This window comes from Parus major, chromosome 4, assembly GCF_001522545.3.
Source record: "Parus major isolate Abel chromosome 4, Parus_major1.1, whole genome shotgun sequence".
Taxonomy (NCBI): domain Eukaryota; kingdom Metazoa; phylum Chordata; class Aves; order Passeriformes; family Paridae; genus Parus; species Parus major.
The window spans coordinates 5,110,313-5,135,889 of NC_031771.1; the positions used below are offsets into that span (position 1 = coordinate 5,110,313).

Consider the following 25,577-nt stretch of genomic DNA (forward strand, 5'->3'; position numbering starts at 1 on the left):
CTACATGAACAAGAAAAAAGATTCTTTAAAATTGTTAGAAAGAGGTTTCCCCTTCACTTGTGCTTGCTTCAATTACATACATTGGATAACAAGCCCACTTTATTACAGCAAAGCCTGACTGAAATATTTTTTTGCACTAAAAGTAGAGATTTCTTCGCGTGGAACAAAGTAAACCCTCCTGAGAGGAAGTTGTGTAGTCTCGACAGCTGGTCACTAGAGGGAGTTACGAATACACACAACATTGGTACCACTCTTAACCCTGTTTCGTACTGAAATTCTGCCACAGTTCTTTGCTGACTTTGTTCATTTGTAACAGCTCTTCCTTGGACTGGAATAAAAATTACTCCTACATCTCTCTGTCTATAACCACACTTTGTAATTATCTCTTATTTTCTTTACTCAAGCACAAATACCATTCAGTATTTTTCAAATTCTCTCACACAAAATATGAATCCCTAACTTCAGCCCTTTTTGAAGTTGAATTCACACTGGTGATCTTCAGCTCTCCCTTGCTGCCCATACTCCATGCGGGAAGGATGGAAGGTATTTGGAGGAGGAAGAAGCAAAGGGGGAAGAAGTAGCCAAGCAGGAGAACCAGTATCCAAAGTAATCCAAGGACTGGGATTAATTATCCAAGGCCCAGTGAAAACCAAGTACTTTCCATGGAAGGCACAGAAAAGGAAAGCTTTTTATCTGATGAGGGAAAGCTTTTTATCTGTCCCTAAGAACTGTGCAGAAGTGAGACTGGTGTAAGAGTGGCAAAGCTTGTGTTCCATACCTGTACATAAAGAAGGTTGAACTTAAACTGGGAGGGTGAAAATACAGTTACCCTGATTACTGATTAACACTTTTTCTGCCCCTTTGAACCCCCCTTAAATACCTTTTTGAGGAGGTTCTACAACTCAGAATTATGAAGAGGGAAAAAAAAAAGAAAAATCCAGAAAATTCAATCTTCAGAAGGTTAATGATAAGGTGAAGATTATTTTTAAACTGCATTTGGAAACAATACAGTGAGACCCTGCTTTATCCATTCACATAAAAAGAAGAAAAAGTTTTTTTATTTCAGAGAAGTTGTCATAACTTGGAGTGGTTGAACCTGAAATAGCAGGGGACTAAAGTTAAAAGGGCACAGAGGGTCCCTTCCTGTCTCATGCGTATTCATGACATAAGATTTGAAGGATGTAAATGCACAGAAAAATCAGTAAATTACTGTTGGGAAAGTGCATATGAAATTGATGCTTCATTTGAAAGAGTGGTCTATATACCCATCTGTCTTATTATAGCCACATCATAAGACAGTAAAATAAAACACTGAAATAAGTTGGTTTTAACAAACAAGGCCGTGAATTAAAGTTAGACAGGACCTTTGAGCAAGTCTTGTCAATGCATTTCAAAAAGAGCTATAGGCCATGAGTTCTGTCAGATTTTTTCTTATGGAAACATTATTATTATTTCTTGGCTTGACTTCTGCACATCATGGCTCTTTAGCTTATTAAAGCATTTATTAAAGTTACACAGCAATGGTTATTGCAGTGCATTTCCTCAGGAAGTGTTTGTGGTTCACCATGAAATACAAAATTGTTAGAAAACACCCACTGCTTTATGTGATCTTTTGATTAAACAAAATTACATTTATTACTTTCCCCCAGTTAAAAAAAATCCCATTTAGCTATTTAATGACAATTTCCTTGGTGAGACATACATACATATAATATTATAGCTATAAATATGTGTGTGTGTGCATGGATATAAACAGTAAGGCAGGACCATGTCTTGTGAAGAGAAGCCATCATTCTCAAACACAGAATAGATGCAAAACAGGTTTTAAACTGTGTGACCTTGATTTTTCAACCAGTCTTTCACCTGGTGCATACAGAAGCACCTTTGTGCCGTTTCCCTTTTGCTCTGAGGAGGGAAGATGGAGAAAGGGCTTAGACATGATTTGTAGGAAGGTTTTACAGGAGAAGCCTAATACTCTCTGAATTTTAATCCTTGCAGTGCAACCCTACTACCTGCCAAGAGCAGCATGCACAGGTCTGAGCTGAAGTGAGTTCTTGCTTGTTTCCCCAGCTCCCAAATGGTGATCATATGTTTGCCACCAGGTTGTTCACCCAGGACTGAGAAGATGCTATCTGGTAGGTCACTGACAACAGAGATCCCAGAATTACAGGAATCAGTAGCTCCCTCATGCTCCTACCTTGTTGAGACGACTTATTTCGCTCTCATAATGTTCTTTCTTTCTGGTCATTGAGGCGTTCTTCTGCTTCAGGAGTCTGTTCTCTTCCTTCATTTCATGGAGAGCTTCACTAAGGACTTCTGTATCTTTCTGGGATGCAAAAATACAAAGAGATACTGCAGAAATGCAGATGGAAACATTTTTCAAGAGCAGTTTTCGGAATAATCTTCTGTCTGACAGATGTGCTGCATTTTTGTTGTCCCAAACACAGTTGGGAAGGGAGGCAGCAGGAAGGCAGATCATTAGTACACCCAGATATGATAAAGTCTGTAGAAATTGTTTTGACCACTCACCATATGATGAGACAGAGACAACATAACAGACTAAATCCCTGCTCTCTGCAGTTGCACAAAGGCATGGGAATTCTGGCAGACCAAGCAGATCAAAATCACACCCACAGTTACCCCAGACCTGCTTTTATCTTGTGTACTCAGAGAATAAGACCAGGGCTAAATGCTGGTGGAGTCCCAGCCATTCCCAGTGCCATACAAGACTGAAGACAAAAACAGAAAAAAAAAAAAAGTATTTCAAATATTTTCTGCAGCTGCTTCATGTGAATAAAAAAAGTGAGATCCAACAACCACAGGCACAGCAGACCACAGGAATGGGGTTTTTTCTGCATAAAAGGCACATCTCTGTGCGGCCAGTCACAGTTTGGGCTCATCAAAAGTTCATCACTATGTGCTAATTGAGCCAGTGAAAAACACCCCTGAGTAACTGTTGCTTACACATGAGGCAGCTTGATTCTGCTGTGTTCTAAGTTAGCTGGGACATTTAATTTTCTCCAAAAACTAGGCAAGATTAGCAGGGTATCTGTGTAATAAGTATAGGAACTCATCCAGCAGCTAGCTCAAGCTGATGAGCACTTACTGGCTGAGCGTGTAACTTTCAAGAAATTGCAGATTTAAGACCAAAGTTCCGTGCTGGTTAACCTGTCCCCATAAAAAAAGTTTTGGACTATATTGTCATTTAGTTCATTACTCATCTATGTAGTAAAAAAATCTGTGAGAGTGTACTACTCATCCTTATTTTTATAAAATGGTAGCTATTTTCCCAGGCATCATACATTAAAAGGCAGGCAGTAACATGAAGAGAAATATGGACTGTCTCACATTGAATCAACACTCAGAGCAAATATAGGCAGAGATTCAGCAAGTTCATAGCATGGTTTGTCTTAGAACATGTAAACTGCACTGTGGATATTTGAATCAAGTACATGCTTAGCTAAGACTAATTGATAAGCAAGTAAGATGAATGTTCTGCTTATGCAGGTGTAAGCTAAGGGGGTTGCTTTTCTTTTCCTGCAGCAGCTAACTCACATCTTATCTGAGCCTGGAAATGATGCAATTGCCACTTGTTTCAGGTTACCACGTGAATAGAGAAGCCCAGCTTCAGCCATCATCACCATCCAGAAATTCTCACTAGAGGTCATGAAGTACATGATACCATGAAGCAGAATGAGAACAGGAAGCACCACTCTGTGGGGTTTCTGAAGTGGAGCACACACACAGTTTTGTGTAGGTGCCCATCATTCAGGCTGCTGGTTTTACTGAGGTGGGAATCCAGCTCAGGGATCTTTAGATGCAAAAGCCCACCACAAGAGCCAGTGCCCACAGAGTCCTGAGAGAGCAGCCCAACCACTCTGAGGGTGAGGTGAACACCACACTGGAGCAGCTGATCAGCCCAAACACTTCCAGCCCCAATAACTGCACTGACAGTGTCACCAATATTTGCAGGAAGCTGAGATAGCTAGCACATGTATGAGAGCCTGTATTGTCAATACCAAAACCTGGGGGACTGAGGCTGCACTCACTCCTCAAGTATTTCTTGCCAAGCACTTTGTGTAACATCTGCACTGGTGCCCTTCTTCCATTTGAAATAACTGCAGCATTTTCCTTCACAAAGACATTCACCCTAAACTGAACTGTGAGGAGGGAAATCTGTGCAATGTAGATAACAACCTGCTCTTTACTCCCCCGCTCCACACACTAATGCTGTGCTGTCTGCAGTCCTATTGATTGACTCTTTCTCTATACACAGTTCTGTGATGAGGCAGCTCAGCAACCACTGCCTTGGGTAGGATATTGAGAAGCCACAGTCTCACCTCTGGGCTGTGTACAACCCATGCTCTGCCTCACACAAGGGGAGAAAGACGAAAGGCAAGAGAGAGCTCACCACAGAGCACAAAAGGGGTGCCACAGGGCACCACCCTCCTACCTTTTCCTGCAACAGCCTCTCTCTGCCCAGCGCTCGCCACCTCTCCTCCTCTGGATGCTGCCGGTGTCTCTCTTGCTCCAGCTCGCTCACTCTCCTCTCTGACACATCCAGCTTTGCCTTCATCTCTGTCAGCTGAAAAGCAAGTGACAGACCATGCTGAGCTCACTGGGGATTCTGAAAGGTACAGCACCTTCAGAAGGTGCCAGAGGCATAAAACAGTTCCAGATTAAATGAGGAAGAGCCATTCGGATTCCTCTTCTCTTTGGGGCAAAAAGAAAATTAATGATTCAGATCTCAGTAAAGCTTTCTGGAAAATATTAGAGAGAAAATCTTCCTGATAAGCACATTAAGTTATTCTATAAACTTCCTTTTCATAGCAGGAAACAGCAGATGAGAAGTGTCAGTCAATGAACCAACTTGGGTTCTGGAATACCAGACAAAACTGTAAGCACTAGGCAGCTGATGATAATGCAGCAATGATGCCACACAGCCATAAGCAAGGAATAAGAGCTACGTCAATTTGATCTTGGATGGAAAAAAAAAAGGGGAACCAAAATATTTATTTACAAGTAATTTTGAAATTCTCTGCTTAGAGAGGGCAACTTTCACAAAGAACTTACCAGGGAGCTCTCAGGCTTCACAGAGATGGGACAAGAGCCAGCATACATGAAATGATGTGGGTCAGGGGCTGGGCACACCAGGCTGATTTTCAGTTACTTGTGCTCTCAGTCATGTACAATTTTTATTACAGTGTGGAGGGCACGAAGATCTCTGCTGTCATGTCCACACTGGTCCCTACTATTTTAGGGACACTTTCCATCTCTGGTTAGTTTGTCCTACTGAAGAGTGACACAACATTGGCTTCACTTTAATATGATGAAGCTTTTTCAATTTATGAGCTCAAGACAAAGTAAGAGATTTGCCATGGCTATGGCTGGCTGGTACTTGAGCACAGACTTAACTGACAGCAGGTGGCACACATATTGCAACAGAAGTTGTCAGCATTGTTACCTGCTTCTCATAAAGCTGTTTCATACTTCTAAATTGATGATCCCACTGCTTGTTCACCTCCAGAAGCTGTAATTACCAGGAAGGCACAGTAAATAACCCTTATTTCAACATTTTCAGCAAATCAAAACCAGACTGGCATTCTAATCCTCTGTCAGTGAGTGTTCCCAACCTCCTCATCATCTGGCCAGTTCATTTATTTGAGAAGAAGCAAGTTTAAGGTTTGGCAAGCCTTGCAGCCCATCTGCCAGTGCTTTGGTATTTCGGTTAAAGCACATGAACATTCAGGAAGCAGCACTCAGGAAACATGCAAATACATGATAAGCTACAGGTGGACCATTTGCCATGGTGCACAAATCCCAGGCTGCAACTCCTAAATGGCCAAGGACTTTCCTGCTAGTTTGCTACAAGTTCACAAACATATTCCCAATCTGAAGGGCTTTGACTTCAAACAAATGAATGGAAGATTCCTAGTGTCTGGAATACTACTGGGGGCAAACCCTGCTTGCTGTTCCTTGGCCTTTAGCAATAATTAATAGAATTTTCCCTTTGAACTAAATAAACCTCTGCTCTTACAGATTCATAGGTATGGTACAGTCATGATGTGGTTAAGGGTACATTTAGGATTACCTCTCGTTTCTGTCTTTCCAGTGTGAGGATCTGTTGCTCCAGAGAATTGGATGATAAAGGCTTCTTTTTGCTCAGTAATGTGTGCCTTGACTGGGAAAAAGGAATGTACAAAAAAAATTAAAGCTTCTGGCCTGCTCTCTTCAAGATTCTCATGTAAAGCTCCCATCCTGACAGGTGCACATAAAGAAACTGAAACAAACATTTTCTTGTACCAAATTTGTATCTAAATACCTTCACACCTGCTGACAGCCGAATCTGGAGCGTACATCTGCTTTAAACCCTCTCAGCCTGTGTTTTAATTGAGGCATTATGCAAATAACCACTGAAATAACCAAAATTGTATCTATTTGTACCATCTGAGACACAGAACACAAAATAGGATTTTAATTAGCTTGCAGATGACAATACAAACAAGTAGTACAAGCCACAAAAGTTGAGCGTGACTTGGAGTGGGTGTAAGTAATTTCCCTCATTTACAAGAGCCAGAATAATTAGTAGGATTGCTCCTGGTAAGTGCTTGCAGGCCCAAGGTGATAAACTTCAGCCCAATGGGCTCAAAACAAGCAATACAGAAAACAAATAGGCCATTTGGGGAAATTTAGGAGATCAGTCTGTAATTGTTCCATTCTTTTTTTTAAAGTGTGGAGTTTCAGCCATGCAGGAAAACAGCAGATAGACCCTCATTTTTATAATGGCAGTGTTGTACATCATAATTTCCAGGAAGTTTCTATGGATTGTCATGAAAACAAACATGTGATCTATTAGAGAGAAAGAGAGAACTGTACTGGAAAAAAAGAGACAGCCTCATAAAAATAGAACACGCTCTGTTCAGATACATGCTCAGGGATTTTTGTTTCCCTCCCTAAATTCTCAACCAATATATGAAAAACAAGAATAATAGAGTGAGCACTTCTGAGGTCTGGAACAAATTTTCTGTAGATAGAGAATTTAATGCTGAATACCAATGAAGATCAAAGGACAGTTTTGCTGTGTCTTTTCAAAGGCAAAAATCCCAACCACATATTTGCCCCATGGCCAGTCCTGCTGAACTCTGATGTGGAACTCTTGACTTCCAAGCCAGAAAACACTTAATCCCTCTTCTTGTAGTTCACAGACATGTTTAATTTAGAGTATCTGAAGCAATACCTGGCAGCTAATGGAGTTATTCCCATGCTGAACTGCTTTCAGCATCTGGGCCTTAGGCATAATACATTGAAGAGAATGTTTAAGAATAGTAAGAAAGTGAATAGGACAACTCACAAATCTAACAACTACACATACACTTGGCACCAACTAGCCCAAACACTGCCCACAGAAGTTGTGGGGTCACTCCAATGAACTATGTTGCACCCTTGGTGCAACTTCTGGAGGGCAAAAAAAACCCATTAGGAAAGGGCTTCTTTCTAAGAATGCCATCTGCAAAAATATTTCTAATGTTCCCTTCCACTCTTACACAGTTTAAACCATTCCAAAAAATCAATTAGAACACAAAGATCAGCTCATAGTTGTCAATCTACAAAGTGACCTGTACCAGCTCCTGTTAATCAGAAAACACTTCAGAGAACAGCCAACGTGGTCACTTACTTCCAATGGTTCTGCTGGAGCTTCCATGTCACTCCCACCTGCCCAGGTGCATCCAAGCTGGCCTGGAGCGTTTCCTTCACTGTGGGTCTTGGGAGGAAGAAGAGCAAAGAAAGAGAGATTTTATGTAGGAGCAGGAGAATTACTTTCAGACCCACAAGATCCAGGAGTGCTGCCTGTGGAAGCAGCCAAGGTCCAGAAAGAAGTGGTGGAATTCTGATTTTAACCTTTTCCTCCTTCCTGGCTGGGGCTTCCCAGAATGGATGAAGCACAATGCCTATGACTAATGTGCCAGGCAAGGCAGCTCTCTGCTTTGTGTGCATGGAAATCACAATTGCCTGGCCAGTTCCTCCACAGAGAGGAAGTTGCATGTATAAGGGAAGGAAGGGTATTTGATTTTTCAGTAAATAAGAGGACAGGCTTTTCTATCCCTGCTTCCAGTTATAAAAAAGGACTTAAGTAATTACAGCAATTATTGACACTAAGAGTGACCGATCAGAAGAGAAAAATGAGTGAGTCATGTTTCTAAAGGAGCAAGAGCAAAGTCTGTTAACAATTACGGGGAAGAGAACCCCCCATGTTTAGGAGAAAACCAAAATTGGAAAACTGACTTTTTTCCCCAAATAAAAGATGCACAAAGATGAAGAGTGACAGATACTTTATTTGCACTTCTGCCACTTGCCTTACCTGAGCACGGATCCAGCTTCAAGCTGCTCAAGACTTGAGTACTCAAAGGTACCCAACACTCCAAAACTGTGCCTCAGTTTCCCATTTGGAGGAAGATGTTCACTTTACCAAGTTAAACTCACAGAAAAGATTAACAAACTTCCACAGACTTTCTATACAAAGTCAGAATGAAACAGAAAAGTGCAAAGTGTTTACATCTTCAGTCTTGGAATTCTGAATAATAATGGATTTCAGAGGGAAGCATGGAAGAAAAATCCTGCTCCTTATTGTGGAGAGACCTCTGGGTCTATGGCTTTTGCAGTGGCAGCAGAGGTTGCATATTCCATTTTCAGGGAATGAAATGAAAGCTAGCCTGTGAAATTTGACAGAAAATAATAGAAACCCCTCTTTCAGTTTCCAAAAATGAATTTAGACAAAGTAAAGCAATCCTGCGAAATGCTGGAATTTTGCGGCCACATTCCAGATCTCTGGTTCACAATGTGTAACTAAGCAACTCCTCTTCTGCAAGATACAAACCCCAATTTGGAAGAAAGCTACTATTTTATAATATTTGCATATGGAATGTCTTCTGCTACCCTGAGGTTCTTTCCATTTTTCTCCTGGTTTATGGAGAAGCTGGAAAACTTGTGGTGTATCAAGAGAAAAATTAAAAAACAAAGGTTATTTTAATGAAGATATTTCAGATTCTACACAGTAGTCATCCTACTCACCAAAAATTAGAAGAATTTCATCTGTACCTACATCAAAACTAGTCTTTGAGCATATCAGGTACAACACTGAAGATTATGAACTCATGGCAAGAGTCCAAAGTACCCACACTGATTAATCAGATGATTAATAAAAACACAATCTCAAACCTTCCACATTGCACATCTGCTCTTGAGGGTGGTGCCTCTCAAGCCCAGACACTGTCCCTTCCCCAGCTCCCACTCTCACCAGTCTCATCCCCACTCCAGCAGCACGTTCACTTCTGGACAAAGCTCAGGTTCAACAGCTGCATTTCATGGTCTGGCCTGCAAAGGTAAAGCAGCCCCAGTCTCTGTATCCTCACAAGAGCAGGGGGATGTGGTGAGGGAGGGAGGCACTGAGCGGTCCCAACAGCGGGGACAGAAGAGCAAACTGAGCCTCACTCATGAATCACAGTTCCCACTCAAAAGATATTAATGCTCAAATTACTTTGAAGAGAGGATGAGGCTGAGACCTTGGTTGATACTGTAATTTAGGTCACAACAGTTTCCTGGAGAGCTGAGTAGTTTCCTGGAAAGCTACCTGGACATTAGAACACTGAGTCCTTTGCTGGTGATTTCCCCATGACTGCAATAATTTAACTACTTAAAGTGAATGATTTTACATGAAATTTGACAAGATAGAGCTAAGACTAAAGTACTTTTCAGTGCCTGTCTCATCCAGCTTAGCAGTCATAGGAATAACTGGTTGCCACGTAAAAAACAGACTGGAGAGAGAAGAGTATGTCTGAAATCCGTATGAATAGAAGAAATGCCAATGAGTAGGGAACAAAAAGCTCTTCAGAGATGGTGGTATTCTTCCAGGAAAAACTGGGAGGTTGAAGTAAAATCATTGCCTGTCTTTGTGAAAACAGTGAATAGCCCCAAAAAGAAAGACAAATGACAACATTCATTTTCATTGATATCGTAGTGATAAAGACACAGCGTTTGTTTATGTCTACTGCTATCAAGAGAGTCTTTGTTGTACAACAGCACTACACAAACCTGAGATATACAGAAATTCATGAAAGAAGGACACTTGGAGACCTATCAGGCTTCAGAATTCAAAAAGCTCCACAAATATTTTAAAGCATTTATACTTGGTTTGAAGCTATTGAACAAAACACACAGTTTTAAGTTGCTTGGAAAATTCCAGTTGACAACCAGACTGTAAATGCAGTCACAAACATAAAAATCTGCCAGGTATGGAAAAAGCTTCCCAGAAAGTAAATGGGAGAATTTGCTGCCCCTCACACTCCCTAAGTTAACTCCCAAGATGCATCTTACAACAACTTAGAAGCCTCTTATTAAATTCTATTTTATTTCCATGATAATCTGTAATTTCTATTAGTAGCAGCTTTGAAATTGTTGGTTGGTTTGTTTTCTTTTGTAAAAAATGAGAAGTATTTCAGTTTGCATTCTAGGATGACCTGAGCTTCCTGAGTACAAAGGCCTTTTAGGTATCTTTGGGGAGCTTGCAGTGGCAGAAAAATCAGAGCCTTGGAGCTGTGGTCAGCACTGAATCCTCTCACAAGCCTCAGCACCACAGGAAGATAAAAGTTCTCATTTTCAGAGTGCTGGATCTTAATTCTGGGAACAACTTGTGTCACAGTATTACAAAATATCACTCAAATTCAGATAATGAAAACCATTTCTCACTTCTGAAAATTCTGTCTGTTCAGTAACTGCAGTGAAACCAAGAACCACTAAAAGGCTCAATGAAAACAACTGTGAGACTATCCTTGATGATAAAAAAATTGTTAAAAATTACAAAGTCTTGGGTTCTTTTTTCCTAGCTGATTATGTGTCTGCTGTGAGGTTTGTTGGGAATTTTTTTTTTTTTAATTTTTTTTTTTTATTGTATTGTTCATTTGACTTGTAGACGTTAGATTAACTCTGAGATTAGTTGGGTTAAAATTTGGTGGCTTTTGGGGAGCCTTCACTTTGCTTATGTTTCACCTGAGCTTTGTTTTTGGCTTCATTGCTGAAGCTGTTTTGCCAGCACTTTTTGCCACAATATCCATTTTCCCATTCTGAGGCATGTGGTGAAATGAAAAAGAAAAAAAAAAAAGAGATTTTAGCTGAAGAAAAAAAAAAAAAAAAAAAGAGATTTTAGCTGAAGAATAAAATTGGCTCTTGAACCTGAAGAAGAATCTGCCTCTTCCTACCTCATCCTGGCCCCTGTGCCTCGCCAGAGAGGTGTACTACAAAGAGATTTTCCCTTCAGTAAGTGTGTCAGCCTCAGCCTTTTGTGCTGCTCAGTTACATGCTCCCTCTGACAGAAAAATAGGTGCAGATGCAAATTTGTGTCTTAATATGTGAGAACCAGATAAAATTAGAGCAAGACGTGGTAACAGTGTAAATCAAAATATTTGAGCACAGACTCCTGCTTCAGGATTTCCTTTATCCACTAACCACAAGGGAATGGCCTCCCAGGTACCTAAGCATTTGCAAACTCAGGCCTGCTGATGAAAATCCAAGTTTCATGTGAAAATAACTGGATGACAATTTGCAAATCTAAAAAATGCAAATCTATTCCCTTCCCTGGAGTGGAGAATGCAACATCAGGGCAACTTGCAACTGAAGGAATCATGAAGGATGTGCTGAAAAGTTCATTTTGCAGACCTATATTTTCTCTTTCTCAAATATTTGCATTTAAAACCATATTAATATCGTAAGTTTTTATGGAAAAAAAATCCTGGCAAAAAAGGGAATTTGTTTACAAACATTTACAGATCAGCCTTGAAAGTGATTTAAGGTCAGATGGAAATGCCATTCTGCAGAGTACAATTTGTACTCTTCACTCCAGAAAAAAAGTTACAGAATGAAAATGACCTGCTGGCTCTGACAAATAACTTCCTGATGAATGACTGACACGAGAGGGAAGGGTACACTTTTGTTTCATTATTAACTTTTTCTTAACTCTTAAACATATAATTTCCCCCTCATTTTAAGTCCGAAACAACATAATTTCACAAATGGATGTTTTCTGGAGTAGGTTGGGTTCTTTTTTTTTACTATTATTTCATAATCTTCACAGAGTCTGCCAGGTGTTAAAGATATGCCCTCCTTTCCCAAAACACACAATCCAAGACAGGTACTCCTAGCACCTTACACTGAGGTTGTTGAAGCTCATAAGAACTGCCAAGCTGTCACTCACTTGAAGCCCAGCTCAATAACCAGCCAAGTGAAAAGCTGCTTGACTTAAAAGTATAAATAAAAAATAGACAGTGTGCATCTAGTGTAGAAATATCATGAAGTGTCCCTCTTTAAGCTCTGAAAACCACACATGCAGACACTTCGCAGGCAAGAAGTGCTATAAATGCAGAGCATAAAAGCACCACAGATTAAATACTGCCACGGTCTCCTGTGTGAAGCACTGCAGCACCCCTTAGAAAGGGTCCAGGTGAGCACATCCCTTCTCTTTCCTCCTCCCATTCCTCATATCCCCCAAATCCTTTCCTTTGTCTCCTTCTGCTGGAGACAGGCTAAAGTGTGGAACACGGTGTTTCCACGGATCATTTGTGGCTTGTAATTTCAAGGCTTGGTTCTGCCCTGACTTCTGCTTCACCGCGCTTATTTCATCCCTGCCTCCGGGAATCCCCATCTCTCCCTGTGGCTTCTCTCTCACCGTTTCTAATCCCACTTGTCTGACCCTGCGGTGTCTCCTTAGGCTGGGCTCAGCTTCATGCCCCGAGGTCATGAGTCATTCTGGAGATGGCGGTTTGCATGTGAAAGGAGCCGTGTGTAATTTCGGATTTCGTAGAAGAGAGTCATCTCCCTTTTACCTCCTCACCGATTTCCTGCATCGTGCCTCGGGCTGCAGCCTTCAGAGTTTGCCTTTCCCCATCCCGTGCTGGAGTGACACAGGTAAGAGCGTCATCCCTTTGCAGGTGAATCATTCACGGTTTAATCACTCCTCTCCTCCATACCCCTCCCTCCTCCTGTTCCCAGTTTGTGGAAAACGGGGAAATTCCTTCTATTCTCGCTATTTCAGGGGAGAGGAGTGAAACTGAGAGGTAAACCCAGAACAAGTTTCTGTCAGGCTTGCTAACCACTGCTTGACTGCAGGCAAAGACAGCCGCCTTAGCAGGTGGCTTGCGATTTCTGTTTGCAATACCACAGAAGCGTGGGTTTGAATCGTCATCATTTTCCTTCTCCTCTCCTCCTATTCATCTAAAAGCCTTTCTGCCACTTCCATAGGTCTTTGTGTCCCACACCTCTGCTCGTTCCCTGTTAAATCAGAACTTCCAAATGCATCAAAAATGACGGCGTTTTGGGGGTTACACAGTTCCAAGGACCTGTGTTATCCAAAAAGCACATCTGGATACAGTTGACACTTAGGATAATAATCAGTGGGTTTAGCTGACCTTTTAAAGCACTACAACATATACCTTCTCAGTCACTCTTCCTCATAGCAGGAAGTAGCTACATCAGGGGGAAAAAAAAAGTGTAGCAAGTTCATTGCATCATTTCAGAAATCCTCAAGTTTCATGCATAGTCAAGTCCCGCAGAGAACACCCCTTGAACGTTCTTTCCTGGAAGATAAACATTGCAAAAGCACACTGTGATTACCTTAAGGGAACATGCAGTCCTCTGAGGGCACAGCCTCTTTTGGGCAAGAATTTTAGGGTCCTCACACGATTCAAAAGTGTTGCTCTTCCCTATTAGGTTTCTTATTTCAACATCCAGCTCTTTACTTTCACACCTGATAGGGAGAAAAAGCAATGTTAAACTTTACACCACAAGTTTTGGCTTTCTTCTGAATGTGAGAATGCAGAGCTGGTCCTGCACCACTCTAGCTCCCTTCCTTCCTGGTAACGAAAGCAGAGAGCACCAGGACAGTGACACACAGTCTCTAAGTGCTTTGTGGCAGAAATTAATTTAAAATACTTACAACAAGAAGCCTTTATGAATTATACCACTCTTCACCTACAAAATCCAAATCTGAAGACTGCCATGTGCCCTCAACCTCACCCAATCACAGGTTCGGGAGTTTTAAATTCAGCTTCAGCAAAAATGCAATCAGAATAGGTGAACAGGTTTAGAACTGCAAAACTAGGTGCTCAGTTCACAAAGCCTTTTGAAGGCACATTTTGTTTTCTCTAACATTTTGTAGGAGACACCTGACATGCATTTTCAAATTTTTTTTTCCTTAAAGGTTCCTTTTAAAAACATATGTATCTTATAAAAAACTGGTCTGTTGAGAACATTTAAAACTACGTTGTTTTTTTTTAATGGGAAAATTATTTTCTTTCAGTCTCTCTGCTAAGGACATACAGGACTTAAGTGCACATAGGGCTTGTTCCAAATTCACAGGACAAACTTGCAACTAGGGCTGATTCACTTGATACAGTGTAATGGTGGAATGCGGCTTCCAGACCAGATAATTAACTGAGATATAATTAATACAAGCCCCTAAATCTTGTAGATCAACGCAAGTTATCATGAAAAATTCATCTTTTGCAAGCTTAAGACTTCATGGACTAATCAACTTGAACCAATTCTAAATATAAGTAACGCGTGACCAGAAAGCAAATTGCAAGGCTCAAAAATATCACCAACCTGTTACAGCAAGATTACTTCTAAATTTAGGCAGAAAACACAAAATCCTTTATTTGAACTACCAGAAAAACTGAAAGCTGTAGGAGTTTATCAATTTTACTTCCTGAAGTTTAGACAGGCAATCCTCAGGGATTGCACCGCAGGTTCTGAGGAAACTCTTGAAGCGAAATTGATAAAATTACCCAATAAATAAACTCATCTATCTTAATCCTAAGAGTAAATAAGTGTGGTGAATTTCATGCTGACAGCATAGAATGATTCATTTAACGCTCCATATTTAAAACACAGAGACTGTAGCAGAAATATATTTTCACTAAGCATGGATACAAAATCATTTGCAGGAGGAAATAAAATACCAACAGTAGCAAATCAGGGCTAGTAAAATTCTAGGGTTTTTTTGTTTGTTTGTTTGTTTGAACTCGCTGCTGGTAGTTAGATAAATTGTACTTTCACAGCCTTGAGGATTAAGAGCAAGGCCTTCCCAAGGCACATTTTCATGAACTCCATGGTGGTGCAGGAGGCTGCAGCTGCTCTGAGGCCTGGTGGCAGTTTCCAAAGCCTCAGCTGTGCGGGGGGGGGCAGGTGAGCCCCAGCAGCAACTCAAGGAGAAAACTGCAGGAGGGAAGCAACAAACCTTGTGAAAGAAATCCAGCCCTTCTCTGTCTGCCTAAATGTTGCAGAATCCTGGATAAGCCAGGGCAAGTGGCATTTTTTCTAAGCAATTCTGCGCTGAGGTCCCCAGACCTCAGGCAGCAGCCAGAGCAAGCACTCTGCACTCTCAAGTGCACTTCGCTGAAAAACAGCACCTTCAGCCCATTTGGACTCCAGTTCCTGATGCTGTCTGAGACACCTTTGTGTAACAGAGGTGCACAGACCCTGTGCAGAGCCCTGGCTGCTTCTGAGGCTGCTCAGAAGAACTGAGAAGCCACAGCACGGAAGCAGCCACTCACTGCTGCTGTTTACCACCCCCAGCTGCCAGCACAACCTACTCCCCTCAGCTCGGGCAAAGTATCCCGCGCTTCTTAGACTCTTTTAAACCAAATAAAGCAGCTTAGCCTAAGGAAAACAAAAACCTCAGAATAAAGGAGCACTGCCTAAGTGCATCCCCGGGGACAGTAAAAGATGAGCAGCAATCTGGCAGGAGTGCAGCAGCAAATGCTTAGGCGGGCTGCACTCAGCTCTGCTGCTGGTTCAGCCACAGCAAGTGGAGATATGTGACCACAACCTCCTGAGGTCAGAGCATGAACCAAGCTGAGAAATACCCCATAAACATGAGGGGTTGGCTTTTAATATCTTTTTTCAGCAGGAAGTGTTCATTCCTCTGCCTTGCTCCCCACAGCTTGATGATGTAGCTGTAAATTATATTCACCTCTGGCTGCTCCTACCCTTGCCTCTCTCTGCATTCTTCTTTTTGGACTTACCTGGGCAAGAGCAGGACCCAGCTGTGCCTGGGTAAAAGAAAGAGAACTACAAAAGGCTCAGATCTCTGCAAACCAATTTCTGCTCTGTAATATCCATATGTTTGACGATTATCATGAAAGTCAGAAAGCTACTTCATTTTTAGACTGAGATACTATATCTGCATTTTATTATAAGCCCCTTTGACAATCAAAAGGATACATTTATGGTGAGCTAGAACATTAATTATACCTGCTGTGTAAATCTAACTTAGAATCTGGACTTTCTGAGTGCTTGAACAGATCAAGGCACCTGTGATTAGGAGCTACCCCGGACCAAGACAAGCTGACAACCAGAGCTTCACCCAGAGAGCTCTAGAGGGCATAAAGTATTCAAATTCAGATTAATTTCCAAAACTGCTTTTGGTTTCCTGGAGTTCACAGGTACACCTCTGCACCTGCATTGAAACTTTTCACAAAATATTAAAAGCATTTTTCTGTGGTATGTATACAAGACAAAGTATATCCCTTCTACATGCTAAAGTTTTCTAAAGTATACAAAGATATAAAAACTGCACAGAGCAAGTTGTGATTACTGCAGGAGACAATAAAAGGCTAGAATGTTAACTCTTCTTTGTAAACTTGGAGTTAGTTGCAAAATTTCCTCCTTTTTTAAAAAAATTAAGCGATATTACATGGAAGCAGATGTAATGAAGGAAGTTGACCTCTCAGCACAAATTTTAGCAGCTTGCAGGGAAAGAAGAAAGCCCAACCTTCCTCACAATTTCCATGTCATATCCAAAAAGCCATGTCCTCTAAGAATAAAAATCTAGGAGTGTTCCCTTTGGTTTTCAAGTTATCATATCCATGCAGAACTTCACTGTGCACTCCATTAAAGGTGTTTTCATTTCTCCCACGTGTTCAACTGGCTGCCTTTAAAATGGTTTTCACTTCTTTCCCCGTGGTACATCTTTGCTCCACTTCAGTTTCTAGGCTCCACTGGCCTATCTATTTATAATTATTGTTATTGTTTAAAATATGATAATGCTCTAAGTAGTAATGATTGTTTGTTTATAAATGGTTGCATGCTTTTTACAGCAATTCCATTTTTACACTGAGAGCCAGAACAGGATCAGCCCCATGCTTTGGGCTTTAGCAGCATAGACTGAAGGCTGAGAAACAGAAGTTTGTCAAATAAGAAGGTAGAAGCCCCATAAGAGTTCCAGTTTTCAATCTCTTGGCTTTCCCTGTTTTCCACTGGAAACTGGCATTATTCCTTACTCATTGCAGATCCATGGCAACAATGGACATACCTGCAACACCTTCCAATGCATTTATTGCACAATATTAATACCAAAGCCATATAATTCTAGTTAAAATATTAATTTCAAGGCTGGTGTGCCTGGGTCATTCTCTTTGGTGGTGAAAGCACAAATACAAACCATAAACAATTGTGAAAAAAGGCTTTAAGCCAGGATTTACAGCCAGACGCCAACACCATGGAGTCATATTTTGATGGGAAATGAATTCCAGAGTTTAATAGTAAAACGTGCTTCATCCCCTTGGGTGGGCATTTGGGATGTAGGATTCTTGCTTGACTAAGCCTAGGAGGTAAATTCATGGAAAGAAAGAAATTTCTGCATTTGGATTATGGGGAATGAACCTGTCAGATAAATTACAAATGTGGCAAATTTCAAGACAAATTGTTTCAGCTAATATTTCCTCTATTTATGATAATATACTTCATGTCAGAAAAAAAGCCTGTAGAATAAGGGGGAGAATCAAATTGAATTACAGAATATTCAATTTGTACTAGATCTAACTTGTACTAGAAATAGGCTTAAAATAGGAATAAAAATAGAGATATAATTCTTTAAAATGACCATTTATCTGTAGAATGAGCCTATTATCTTATGTTCCAAGTGATTTTACAGAATTTTTCTCTCTTAATTCACTTTTGTAGAACTCTTAGATTTTTTTTAATGCAAATACATTGGGATTTTTATATTAAAATTTTCTCCAGTTAAGACTAAAGAATAGCAAAGAATTTCCAGTCCAATAAGCAATAGGAAGAATAAAATTTTGCCAAGACGACAAAAATACTTTTGTTACAGAAAAAACATTTTGCAGCCCTGTCAGCTCTTAGAAGTTTAGCAGACTCTGAGCTGATAGAGAATAGTTAAAATGTGGTGCAACTCCCTAAGGACCAGTGGTGCTATTCCAGTACTCAACACCCCACTAGAAGTTTAGGCTCGGGAATTTGAGCCAGAACTCTTGAAACTGAGCTCCAGTCATTGCATGTTCCACCTCACATGTACCACCATAAAAAATAGTTTATTGGGCATAAAGCATACTGTGCTGGGACAAACACAAAAAGAACACCTGCCTTTAATGATTATGAGTAGATACTTACAAAGAGAGGTGGGATGGGGGTTGAAGGCAACACATTATTTCAAATTGCTCCTAGCTTAATATTCTAACCTGAGTTTCACCTTCCAAAAGTTATCCAGTATTTCAAGAGCATAGGTGGAAAGCCAACCAAGCATCAGCTGAGATCTACCTGGCAGAAATGCATGGTCTTCACAGTGAGATGTCCCACAGGTCAGTGTGGCATTAGGAATAACCTCACCCCAGTGCCAAGAAGAGAGCTCCATAAGTTGTATGATAGGGGTTAAATCATGAACTGTGACCATAGCAGAGAAACCACTTAAAACTTTCCCTCAAATCTGATGTAGCCAAAACATCTGCCTCTCACCCCATAAACGTCCCTACACTTCTGTTCCCTTTACGACAAAGGAATGGGCCTTTTAAGGCACATTTAACAGCCAGCAGCTGTTGGGCTGTCAAATGCCACATCTGGAGAAGCTGTGTGCTGTTCATGTGAGCAGAAACAATTATTCCTTAATACTTTCGTTTAATTTTAAGAATTACACAAATGACAACTAGAGGGGGGCATGTTCTTAATGGAAACACACCTGGTTTTCTGTGAAAAAAAGCCAAAAAAAAAAAAAAAAGAGGAGGGGGCAGTGATTAAATGAAGCTGCACCTATAATCCATCCCTGCTCAGTGAGGAGAAGCACAGCTACTGATATACAGGCACTCAGTGTCTCTCAGTGTTTGACTACTCCCCTCAGGAAATTTGCAACATGCAAGAAGACCATGGCTGTTGGTTTGCATTCAGTGATGTTATTTGTCACACAGTGCTGTTCCCTCTATGCCTGGGTATTCCCATCCCTTGGGAAGTGTCCATGCTGCTGCCTCACTCCTGCCCCCTAGACAGCTCGTACATCAGGAATAGAGCATCGTGCCCCTTTCACTTGCATCTTCTACTTATTTATACTACCAAGACATTGATTGTCCTCCTGATGGACAGCATTTTATCTGCATTCGAACCTCAGGAAAGCAAATTAAATTATTTCCACCGACTTTGTCAGGCTTCGAATGAGCCGTGAGTTGCAGAGGCAGCAATGGGGCACTGTCACCCAGACTCACCCCCAAGGCCTCACGTGGCTGCATAGAGATCACCAGTGGAAAGGGAATTGATTCTTGCCATCAAAATACATCAGCTTGAAAGTTTGGCCAAGCAGGGCCACCAAGCAGCATGTGCTGCCTGAGCAGATGAATGCCCCCACTGAGGCATACATGCAGAAAGCTGTGGGGAGGTGGCAGGAATGTGCTGAAAGATCTGAAAAAGGACACGAAGGGAGGCAAATCTCGGTATTTTCAAGTGCTCACTCTTTTTCTGTGGAGATCAATGCCTAGAAAAGCTTGTGCCCCTTTTAGGGCACTTTCCTGGCCTCAGGACATGCCTTTTTGGGATGGTATCCCTCCCACAGCCCCTTCTGGACTGGCTGCTTGCCCTGCAGATTCAGCTGAAGCCCCACAAGTCTGTTCAGGTCTTACATGTGCTTGTTCCTCTGGAAAGCTGTAATTCTGATGCACTGCAATTGCACAGAGATGATATTTTTAACTGGTACTTGACAAAACGACTCTCTTTTCGAATCAGGCATCACCACAAGCAGCCCATTCTGCCTCCTACTTCAGCCTTGGCCAGGATGAGGATGCTTCATCAACACCCTGCTGAGCTGGGCTCACAACTGGGCTGAACCTTTGGAGGAAAACAAGCCCATGATTCATTTGAGTCCGTGTTGCCCACACAGAGCTGACGTATTTGCAGTCATCTACTAACAGCACGAGCAGGACAGACAGATGAAAACCATTTGGAAATGCAGCCAGGAAATGTAACATGCAGTAGCTGACAGGGGGCAACCAGCTCTTTAAGTCAGGCCAGCTCCTTGCCTGTTGTGGCTGCCAGGCAGCCTCAGTGAAAGGCAGAGGACGCTCACTGCATTGTATTTAATACTCTCAGTACTATCAGTAGAACTAATACTACCTTGTGAAACTGCAGCTGCCCAAAAATTTTTTAACAAAGGAGTTTTTCCATGTAACATTAACACAGTACCTTTCCATCTCAACACACTGATGGGGGCACAGTTCCATGCAACGCTCTTCATCTTTCTTCTTCATTTTGAGCTCCTCACAGTGAATCTATTAGGAGAAGAAAAAAAAAAAAAAAAAAAGTAGTTTTTTAAGGGGAAGTAAAAATATTAACAATTTAAGAAGAAAAAGTTAAGTATCCAATTACAATGAGAACAGATAAAAGTGTCTTGTATTTCTATTTTATTCTTCATAAACTACAAATGGTTGACAAGCAAGCCAGGAATCTACTTCCCCCTTCCCAGCACCATCCTCTATTAAGTTCACCACTATGTCAGGGACAGTTCTGCAAGGGAAGGAGCAACAACAATCTCTGGCTGTGGTGACAAAAATCTACCCAAGGAACAAAGCTGCCAGAAGTCGCAGGAACATTGGAAGAGTGCAAAAAGGGCTTTTATTAATCATCCTAAAAGAATCAATTATTTTTCATACTCTAGAATTCAAACGTGTCCTCACATTGTTCAAAAAATTTCTATGCTTCATGGAAGTGCCCAGTAAAACTACTGGTCCAAAATTAAGAGTATTTGATTTGAGTAATGTGAGTAATGTCTCTGATCTAAATCATTTTGAGAGAAAAGGAGCCACACATAAGTTACTAAGCATGGGTGTGTTGTTCAAGCACTCCACAAGCTCCTAACAAGATTCCCTCCTGTCAGGCAAGTTGCATTTCCCAAGGGAGACAAATAAAAAATCCCAAACCAAACTCCCAGAGAAAAGGGCTGCTACAGGGTAACAGAAAGCAGTCCACATTGAGATAATCCCTTGAAACTGGAGGTTTTGAATTGAAACTCCAAACATGAAAAAAAGCAAGCACCACCTTGCCATCTCAAGTGGGAGAAGGGATTGTACGAGGAGTGAGCCAACATCACCTCATCCAGAGGAATCATTCTGCTCCTGTGCTGCAGGCTGGTGACAGCCCTGAGTATGCTTCCTAAGACACCTCTAGTTTCCCAGAAAAGGAGCCCAGAAGTCTTATTCTTCTCTTTTGATCAAACAATATCATTATCGCAGTTACTAGAACTGCAAATTGACAGGTTTTATAAGACCTATCTTAAGGACAGCAAGGTGACCACTGAAATGAAGTGGGGAACCATCAAGAGCTAAATCTGCTATTTATAAGCAAGTAAGTTTTCAATTACAACACACTCTCTTTATTGGTAGCATCAACTTAATGTGAAACCACAGCTGAACATTTTATAGAAACCATACTGCTTTCACACTCTATGTACAGGGCAGAAATTTAAATGAAAGGTTGCCAGCAGAAGATCTGAGGTGTTTGGCATCCCTCCCCCTTCTTAATTCCAATTCCTGCAGGCATTTCACACGTTCTAAATGCATCTGGTAATCACTAATTACAAGGATCCTATTAAGAAAAAAAAAAGTCAATTCAGTTTCATGTGAAACTTGATTCCAGCCTGTCTCGAGTTTTATGAGTGTCTGTTTAATCATAACACAATCACACTGAAGTATGGAAAGCTGCATTTGATTGATTTCAATTGGAGCAGCAGACACTGGGGACTAATGAGGATTAAGCCTTATTTTGGAGTGTCTGAACTTAGCCTGCATGTGACTAACTTAAAAATATCAAATTTGAAAAACACTGACCTGGAATAAACACTCTCTTACTGCCACTGAAAGAACAACAACAACAAAAAAAAAAAAAGCAAAATGACTAAAAGAAATCAGAATGAAAAAACCCCAAAGCTGACCCAGAACATCACAGAATTCAGACTGCTACTCCAGCTGTAATTTGTCCCAATGAGCTTTGACATTTCACCAGTTTCAGATGTATTTACCAAGCTGGGCACAGTAATGCAGCCCACATTGAAGGGATGCAGGTTAAATGTTACCGAAAATATGACACCCTGATGTTGGTAAGAGTCATGTAAGAAGCAAGCAACATTCTGAAAAACTGGAAAGGAAAAAAGCAGTGGTGAATGAACAGAAATATATTGATTTAGTTTTTAGATGTGTTCTCTCCTGGTTGTGCAGTGTGAGCCAGATTTGGGGGCCCTGCTGAGGAGATCTCTGGGGCTGCAGTGAGGGCACTTTGGGTTTTCTGTGTCCCTGCTCTGCTGAGCCAGGGAAACAAAAAAAAGTGCTAAAATCTGATAAAGTCCTATATCCCTGAATGGCCCAGCTGCACACCCAGGCAGCATAAACATGCATTTCTCCAGAAGCCCTGCTGCTCACACTGCTGCGGTGGGGGACCTTGTGCAGGTCTCCTGACTCTTAGTCATATGCAGATTTTGCAGCTAAAATCCAAATCTCCACTTGAGAACCTGAACAAAAAGAGACAACCCAGTCGCTGTAACCCCTGCAAGTGTTTGTTATTAGAACAACCAGAAGTTTTTACAACAATAATATGCAGTGTAATGCTGTAGGTTTTTATTAGATCTGGCAGACTGAAGCCAAGATGGATAAAATTCAGCTACTTCAAAGAATTAAGGCTCTGTAAAAGAGAAGGTTGTAATGGTCATGTAAAGGATTGCTCAGAATTACATAAATTTTCTGCTTTCTGTCAGGGCTTTTAAGAACAGGAACACCCTGAAGTAAAACAGAATCAGTTCTGCTCACAGATTTATGGGGTTTTGCAATAATTGGAAATGTTTGTTAAAAAGTGTGCAGAATTTCCTTGGTGCTCACCCACCAGCTCCTAGCCCTAAGTATTTCCTAGATACACCCAGAACTGGTCAAAATGGCACTTTTTTGGCTGGAGTATTAATTTGCATTAAAAACAAGTTTCCCACATAGAAAAAACATATTTGGAGAGGAAAAGAAATACATTGTTCAAGAAAGACAATGAGACTCACTAATTCTAATGAAATCTTAACTCTGAAATTGATTACAGCCAGAGAGGCACTCATCACACTGGTGTTTCAAAATATTTTCCAAAATGCTTTTCACAAACATTCTTACTGAAAATGTTAAATCCTGCACTGCCCTTGCCCCATTCTCTTTTTCTTTCTCTAAGTCTAGTCCCAGCTTAAGAGCGTCTGATGTTAGCAAATCCTTGCTCATTTTATCCAAACTTGCTCAGTAATTCACTTGTATTTTATTTCTACCAAAGCAATATTTTGTGGGAATGCAACCTTGAATGAATGTCAGAAATGAGACAGACTAATAATACAGAAAAAGGTAAAGGAGATGTTTGGTTTGGTTTTCCTGCCTAGGTCAACTCAATGGTTCAGTTTTACAGACCACCACCATCACCAGACACTGTCCAAGTAGAGAGAACAAAAAAGAAACAATATACCAAATAAATTAAAATACATGCTAACAAAATTCACATAAGGAATAAACCCACTCATAAATTACCTTTCCAGTAATGCACATTTTTCTGTTGTGCAAGCTGCAGGGCCTGTCACAGACAGGCTGAGTAAACTCACCTCATTTAAGCATTACCCATATTGCAAAACAGCTCCAAAACAAAGTGGAACAAACACCATCACCAATGCTGTTGATAAACAAGCCAGCAGGTTACACATTATTTGTGTGTAGCTGTCGTGTAGGAGGAGTGGGAGGGAGAAACACATTATTACAGTAAATGTGATCAAAATGGAAGAACAACCAGAGAAATAAAAGAGCATTTGGTGAAAGAGAGCCTAAGCAACACTCACTGAAACTAATCTAAAACAGGAATGAAGCCTTCAAAAAGCCATCTCCCCCTACCAAGATATTCCCAGGTTCTCAGAGTAGCACCTGAACTAGCCACGACACTGCCTGCCCTTTGCTGAAAATGCAGCTTCATGCACACAAATGCTGCCTAGAAAAAGCCACAAACACAGCAAGATCTGTCAGTTGTCTCCTCTCCCTGTTATTTCCTGATAAAGTGCTGAAACTTCAGTATATGACAGTTTCTAACCAAAATTTTAAATCTGAAGCTTGATTTTAGCCAAAAATAAAGAGTAGACAATTTCCTCTGTCCTGTCTTGCCTAATTTCATTTGGACGAAATGAAACTGGTACCTGCCCTGTGTGATTAAATCCAGGAGGATTTAATGCTGAATACCTTAATATTAAGTACAATTCCCCATGATTAAGGTAACAGTAGATTTTGAGCAGGAATCCCCTCGAATAATTAAATTCCCAAATGCCCTCCCCATGGAGCTGTGATATCCACAACTTGATAAACAATGTGGGCTATGGTCCCCCATACTGGGTGTGTGAAAATGCTCCTCTTGACACACACAAATTTGTGTCAGTGGTGAGTGCAAAGCACTGCTTTAAACTACAGGACCTTATTCCAAATCAATACAAGGCTTGTTTCTTGCATTGAAAGGGAGACAAAACCAATTTACAAGCATGTTTCTCCCTTTGCCAACCAGCAAATTTCCAAACATCTTTGGACCGAAGAACTCAACAAATTCTAAAAGTCAGAAGATGATTCGCACATGAGTATAAATCCCTTCTCCAAGCAGCAATCAGTGGCACAAATGTCACCAAGAAGCCACCACAGTTGTGCTCAGCCTGGGGTGACACACATTTTACTTTTGGGCTTCCCATGTCAGCCACTCCACACAGGCATCTGCACAAGCAAGTTTAAAGCACACGGACTTGTTTGAAAGGCCACAAAACACGAGCTCAGTGCCAAAAATATCATGACCACACTTCCAACATGCAAAAGAGTCACATAAGAAGTGACCAGAGGAAGTTGCAAATATCATCTCACCAAGCTATCAAAGTCACACACAGCCTACCTCAAAACACCCTCAGTACTGCTGTTAAAAATGAGACTCCTCATTTTTAATACATTTAGAAGAAATCTTTTCTTCATGGCAAATGTTCAGTTCAGCTAACGTCAATTAGTGTACAGAGGTCTGGATGCAAAGTCCATGATATTTTGAACACACTTACTGTACACAATTTCTATGGAAGCAAATTGCTAACAGAATAAGAATTAATTTTTAAAAAACTATAAAATGTGTTGATAAAATAAAGCCCTTAACAGTTAATATCTTTTCAATGCTATTTGCTCATTATCTGTGTCCAACTTTAATTTTCTCAACAAACTATTTGGAGGTGGGAGAGATGG

General features: G+C 40.9%; 1 protein-coding gene and 1 long non-coding RNA gene across 6 annotated transcripts in view; one reads left to right on the forward strand and one right to left on the reverse strand.

The window, feature by feature from the left end:
- Positions 1-25,577, reverse strand: part of TNIP3 (TNFAIP3 interacting protein 3) — a 54,051-nt gene that overhangs the window by 12,530 nt on the left and 15,944 nt on the right. For 3 of the 5 annotated variants that reach the window (XM_033513625.1, XM_015624821.2, XM_015624818.2), the window contains 7 exons: positions 20,509-20,594; positions 13,660-13,792; positions 7,676-7,762; positions 6,092-6,181; positions 5,465-5,530; positions 4,454-4,585; positions 2,198-2,326 (listed from right to left, as the gene is read on the reverse strand). In XM_033513625.1, the coding sequence (XP_033369516.1) occupies positions 2,198-2,326; positions 4,454-4,585; positions 5,465-5,530; positions 6,092-6,181; positions 7,676-7,762; positions 13,660-13,792; positions 20,509-20,573 (702 nt within the window). In that variant the 5' untranslated portion in view covers positions 20,574-20,594. Of the gene's footprint in view, positions 1-2,197; positions 2,327-4,453; positions 4,586-5,464; positions 5,531-6,091; positions 6,182-7,675; positions 7,763-12,715; positions 12,809-12,872; positions 12,933-13,659; positions 13,793-20,508; positions 20,595-25,577 lie in introns of those variants that run through there. The other 2 variants (XM_015624825.1, XM_015624823.1) reach the window with 2 other exon arrangements.
- The window catches only part of LOC107203185, a 35,981-nt gene continuing 21,593 nt past the window's right edge, over positions 11,190-25,577 (forward strand). Inside the window, exons 1-2 of the long non-coding RNA XR_001521077.2 lie at positions 11,190-12,490; positions 12,758-12,954. This is a non-coding gene — a long non-coding RNA (uncharacterized LOC107203185). The remainder of the gene's footprint in view (positions 12,491-12,757; positions 12,955-25,577) is intronic.